The sequence below is a fragment of the Triticum dicoccoides genome, chromosome 5A (assembly GCF_002162155.2).
Source record: "Triticum dicoccoides isolate Atlit2015 ecotype Zavitan chromosome 5A, WEW_v2.0, whole genome shotgun sequence".
In the NCBI taxonomy this organism is placed as follows: domain Eukaryota; kingdom Viridiplantae; phylum Streptophyta; class Magnoliopsida; order Poales; family Poaceae; genus Triticum; species Triticum dicoccoides.
In genome coordinates this window covers 623,598,694-623,604,693 of record NC_041388.1, presented here as the reverse complement: position 1 = coordinate 623,604,693, position 6,000 = coordinate 623,598,694, and the positions used below count along the sequence as shown (strand labels likewise).

At 54.5% G+C, this 6,000-nt stretch overlaps 1 protein-coding gene across 1 annotated transcript; it reads right to left on the bottom strand.

Annotated features, from left to right (window-relative positions):
• Positions 1 to 1,115: 1,115 nt before the first annotated feature.
• Positions 1,116 to 3,220, bottom strand: LOC119298142 (cupincin-like). The gene is made up of 4 exons (XM_037575650.1): positions 2,654 to 3,220; positions 2,470 to 2,556; positions 2,084 to 2,371; positions 1,116 to 1,982 (listed from the first exon to the last, which is right to left on the bottom strand). Exons 1-4 carry the CDS (start codon positions 3,185 to 3,187, stop codon positions 1,389 to 1,391), a joined length of 1,503 nt encoding a protein of 500 aa, XP_037431547.1. The 5' UTR covers positions 3,188 to 3,220; the 3' UTR covers positions 1,116 to 1,388.
• Positions 3,221 to 6,000: the final 2,780 nt, after the last annotated feature.

Genomic DNA, 6,000 nt, shown 5'->3' with positions numbered 1-6,000 from the left:
CACCAGCTCGCATGCGAGGAATTCAAGAGGAATTGGCGGCATTCTTTCTTGACCACGTGATCCCTGAAGACGGAGAATTTTATGTGGACCCTGAGTCCGTATGATTATATTTGTAAGAGATAATTATTGTATATATGTAGCCGGTAGTGTCAGATAGATATACGAGAACTTGTTGTTCGACCAATCTCTCGGAGAAGGAGAGGTGGTCGATATCACTTCTCTCTGTATATATGCATATATGTTCATGACGATCTTCTGTTTCCTTCGTTTGCTTACTAGCTAGCTAGCGTGTCTAGTCCTCTCTATATACGTATGTATAGTACGTAGCGTCGACCAAGCACGGACATAACAGAGGACACTTCTCTCTATTAATCATAACTAGCTAACACAATATATGAAACACCTAAATTAACCCCCCAAAACCCCCAACCCCCCTTTAAAAAAACAAAAACCCCAGCCACAGAAGTGCTGACGCGTGGATGCCTATTGGTCCTGGTTGGTGCCACCAACCGGGACCAAAGGGTCTCCTGGCTGGGCTCTGCGCACTGCCCACGTGGAGGGCCTTTAGTCCCGGTTCTGGATTGAACCGGGACTAAAGGGGGAGGTATTAGTACCGACACTTTAGGAACCGGGACTAAAGACATTTACGAACCGGGACTATAGGCCCTTTTTCTGCCAGTGCTTGATAGCCTTCTCCTGATTAGGAGCGATCGTTCTTGTGGAAGTCACACCAGCGACCAGAACACGTTCATGGCAATGAGCCATAAGGTGGTTTTAGTTTGCCACCACCGCGAATTCTCCCCTCCCCGCGACGCCGATCACGCGGCCGAAGTCGTCGTCCATCGCCGCCGCTCCCGATCGATCCGCGCGCTTGCTTGCTTGCTGTCTGTGAACTGCTCTGCTGGTGGTCACTCCCCGTGCTTCGCTCGGCCTACTAGTAACTGTCCTGACTCCGGCTGGAAAGTGGCTGGCGAGAGGATCGTGACTCAGGTCGATCGCTTGGCCTGTGCTCCGGTTCTTCCGTTCCGGTACCGTGACAAGTCCTGTTTTTGTCAATTACTCGATCGATATATGTGCACGTCACTGTAGGAGTAAAAGTGCAATTTTCACCGACATGTTCCAACGAGCCGACGGGCAAGGTCACGTCTTTTATTACCGGAAAACTCACGTACTATACATACATAGAAAACTCACGTGCATGCATGCATAAACGCACACGAACACAAGCATGCACATCCCGTACACAGAGCATCGTCTCTCCTCTCCTCTGCTACACGCACGTAGTACTGTAGTAGGCAGTACCGTACGTGCTAGCTATTTATTCCCGTCACATGTACACTCATGCATGCAGCTCCACGAACTGCACACGGCACGCTGGAGATCGTCGCTCACATGTCGGCGACGCGGCGCTGCTGCTGCGGGCCGGCGACGAACACGGACTCCGGCTGCGCGCGGATGACCCTGTCCGCCAGCTCCCTCGCCTGCTGGGGGAACGCCAGCGCCTTGGCCGCCTCGTCCAGCTGCTTCAGGACGCTGTTCCCGCCGGTCACGAACACCTCCTCGTCGTTGTTGGCGCCCACGCCGAAGGACAGCAGGGCGAGGTTCCCGTCGTTCCCGGCCACGAACGTCGCCGGGTGGCCCGCGGGGAGCACGATCACCGACCCCACCTTGATCTGGGCCCTCACCTGCCTGTAGCCCCTCGATTTCTCCTGCTCCCGGCCGTGGCCCTGCTCCTCCTCCTGCCTTCCCTGCTCCTGCTCGCGCTCCTCGCTCCTCCTGCCCCGCCCCTGCTCACGCTCGCGCTCCTCGCTCCTCCTGCCCTGCCCGTGCTCGCGCTCGCGCTCTTGCTCGTGCTCACGGCGTTCAGAACGGCCGGAGCTGGAGATGTGCGGGCACGCCATCTCGAAGTAGCCGTCGCGCCCCTCCACGACGACGTAGATCCTGGTCGACCGGGTGGTGTACTTCAGTGCCGTCATCGAGCCCTGCATGCATGCACGCACAACGAAACACACATTGGTTTAGGCGAACAAATCCGTTGCATGATGCTACAAAACTATCTGTATGCGCGGCGCCGATGCTTTACCCGGGTGATGTTGACGAGGGTGACATCCATGTCGAGCTTGCGGAGGTGGTGGCACTGGTCTCCGGTGATCTGGTGGAACCTGCCGTGCTTGTTCGAGTAGCGTGGCTTCTCGCCGGTGAGGCTGCGCGGCTGGATGTCCTCCTTCTCGGAACCCGACCCGCCGCCGCCGCGTCCTCCCCTGGAGCACGACCTGCTCAGCTCCCGTATCTGCTCCTCCGACGCCTCATATATCTCACCCTCACCCTTGCTTTTGCTCTCAAACACTCTGTCCACATCCTCCCGCCGAGTCTGTTACAAAAATAAGCAGAATCCCACAAAAACTTGATCGAGCTGAAGTGAGTGATGATCAAACAAATAATCAGTGCCGATGGTCAGCGCGTACGCACGTTTAATGCGGCCTGGATAACCTCGTCGCTGAAGACGCTCAAGAAGGACTGCGGGCGCTCGTCTCCAGATCCAATAAGGAAGAACTCCTACCAACAGATCAAGAACACCAAAAGTAAGGTTGCAATTGCATGCAAACGGAGATGGCAGAGAAGTCTGCAAGCCGCGGCCATGGCTCACGCTCACCTGGAAGCGGCCCGGCGTGGAGACGGGGTTGATGAGCATGACGACGCGGAGCCATTTGGACCGGTGCGTGTTGGCGGAGTACACGATGGATCCGGCCGGGATCACGATGACGTCGCCCTCCCTGATGCAGAACGACTCCCGCTTCCCGTTCCTCAGCAACACGAGCACGCCCTCGCCTTCCCTGACGAAGGCGATCTCGTCTGCGTCGTGGTGACTGGGCTGCAGGAACGCGCGCGGCGCCGCGTCCAGGTACGCGACGCGGTAGTCGCCGATGGAACCCCGGAGCAGCTCGTGGTCGAACCGCTCCAGCACCTTAAAGTGGCCGTGCCGCGACTTGGCCCACTCCCGGTAGCTCTCCTGGCCGAAGTGGTACGGCCGGCCACTTCCGCCGGACCGCCCTTCGTCGCCCCCTTCTTGCCACCTCCTACTACCCCTGCCTACGTCCTCGGCATCCCACGACGCGAACGAGAGGGAGAGGCAGAGGGAGAGGACGATGGCTAGCACTAGCCATGGTGATCTTACTGCGGACTTCATCGTGATCGTTGTTCGTGACGAGCTAACTGACCGGATGAGTTGATGATCGTAGCTTCAGGGGGAGTGATGGTATATATAGGGGGCGGCGATGCGGCGAGGAGGCCATGCGCGCGGCCAGGTGTAGGCCGGGGTGCGTACGTGGTGAAGAAGCGCCGCATGCACGGCGCCATGCATGCAATGCGAGATAGCTGGCCTCCATCTGCAGAGAACGGACAACGTTGATTGAGATAGGAACAAGCCGAGCTGGGATGGGATAGCTCGGCGACGATCTTTTGCATCGGCGGAATGAATTTTTCTTTTGCTGGGAGCTATGCTCCAAGGTGAAGCTACTACACGCCTGCAAGAGTCTTATCCATCTGATGCATTTATCTATCTTGCATTGTTTCAAATAGCCCGCTATAGCTCCGCTATAGCACGCTATAGCGTTTAAAAAATGTCTTGCGCTAAGAGACTTTGGTCCAAACAAATGAACAAACATTTTAAATAGCGCGCTATAGCTCCGCTATAGCACGCTATAGCATTTGAAAGAGGTCTGGCGCTAAGATGCTTAGCGCGCTATTTAAAACTTTGCTATCTTGTCACTATGCTTGGGGTTTAATCCGCGATCAACCCGCATGCATGGGTTTATTGTAACTTGTTTTACTTAACGGTTTTGCTATATCTCATGTGCCTGAAAATTTTATTCGTGTAGTCACCCATTCTAGTTCATCCGTGCTCGTTGAAGAAGATGGACCTCACCAGAAAAAGTCATACCCCCACCATCTAATCTCAGGGGGAAGTCATGGCCTCACTAGGGGGAGTCACGACCCCATTATTTATCTTAATGGTGGGTGGATGCAGGGGATCGCCGGACATTTTCTCCGGTTGGGGTGGAGCTTAGAGGGATGGCCGGGGTGGTCGGGAAGGGCGGGGCGACAAGGCAAGCGCACGGTAGCGCCCGTCAGCCACGAGGGGCAGAGGCAGGCGGATGGGGCGGGGTAGGCTGCAAGGGAGGAGGAAGAAGGGGGGAAGAATATGAATGGTTCGTGGCATGATAGAGGCCGTTGGATCTAGATCCGATGGTCAGGAAGTAAAGTAACTGATGGAATGGCTTTTTTCATGCACCTGTTAAATAGACGGTCCTTTTATATAAGTGTATGTTGTTCATAGTCACAGCCTCAGCCAAATATAATAAAAAAGGAAAATGCATAATAAAAAAGAAAAAACACATGAATCTTCATGTAAAATCAATGACAGAGAATTTAAATATATAATATCTACAACACATCTAAATGTGCTTTACCAAAACCATTTATTTAATGTGAAAATTGTAATGATTGTTCTACTGTCAATGCTTAAAAAACATGCATGAATGGTGTTTAGCCTATGTGAAGAGAGATTAGAAAAGTTTGAAACCCGAGTGGGTAAGTTAGAGGAGGTACCCAAATGGAACTCGAATGTTTGTTTCAACTTTTAATATATTGTGGAACTTGGATAAATCTAATGTGCCAAGTTTATAGAGAAAACTATTATATCTACAATATAATATATACCATATACTTTTTTATTTCATGAGTTATCTAATGGTACGGTCGACGCAGAAAAGTAAGGGGGGAGACGAAAACACACACATGCGTCGCCTTCCTCTCTACACGGGGGTGACTCATCGTACCACCACCGCGCTCACCCCCTCCTCGCTCGATCATGTCGCCGCCTGAGATCCTGTCGGTGAGGACAGGCAGGCCCAGTGAAGGCGGCCGGGGGTGGCCCCTGGGTGGACCTCTCTCTCCCAGCCAAGATTCTGACGGCTGCGGGGCACCTCCCCCGAGTTTACGGGCGTGCCGATGACAAGTCGGAACTCCCTAACGGGTGGCTGGCATGGGTCAGCGATGTCGGGGAGGCCTAGGCATGTGGCATGGTGGCTGCTAGGTGGTGTGTGCGAGGCAGCGGCGATCTGGTGATTCCGGTGGGGCTGCTTCTTCGGACGGCGTGAGGCGGCTTCCCCGCCAATGTAGGATGGGAGTGCACTTGGGCCAGGTCGATCCTAGCGACTGGGGTGGTGGCATGCAGGTGACCGACGACCGATGGGAAACATCTAGGGTTAGGGAATGGCAGGCTTCGAGGGTTGGACTGGACCTGGCCCATGGAGGCATGCTACTCTGATGGCCCATGCAAGGCTGCCCCGGCAACGATGTCTGCTGACCTCAATGATACGCACCCTTAGACGAAGTGGGGGTTGGATCCAGCTAGGATCTGGTTCCCATGTCTGGGTCACTCACACGTGGATTAACACCGGCCTTGGCTATTCATGGTCATTGTTGTGCTCTGGCATGGCGGTTCTGCCCATTCGTTGTTCATAACAATCCGTGCGGTTCAGCGGCCTGTTGTCCTGGCGGTGGTTGTGGCTGGGTCTTGGAAGTGAGGGCGGTGGCCCTAGATGGTGAAGTTGCACATATTGGCTCTCCGGTGAGTGGCGTTGCAGCATGTGTTGGCATTGCGCTTTGGTCAAGTGGGTGGTGAGGCGTACTTTGGCGGGTGGTCCTAGTGAAGTTGTCGCCAATGGTGGCGGCCAAGCCCTGGATCGGATTACCAGTCCCTGTTCCACTAGGGTAGGGTCCCTTCATGGTAGGTTTCTGGCATGATCCCAAGATATATGAGTAGGGAAGGTCGAGCAAAATCTCCGCATCATCTCGACGCCGGTGGCAGTGATGCATGTGGGTATCGCTCTTCTCTCAGGTCACCGCCTTAACTTTCTCCCTAAACTATGGCACTCAGGGCGAAAACCTTTCTCCGCTTCAGCTGGCGCGTTTCACGTCTTGTCCCTCTTGTAGGCG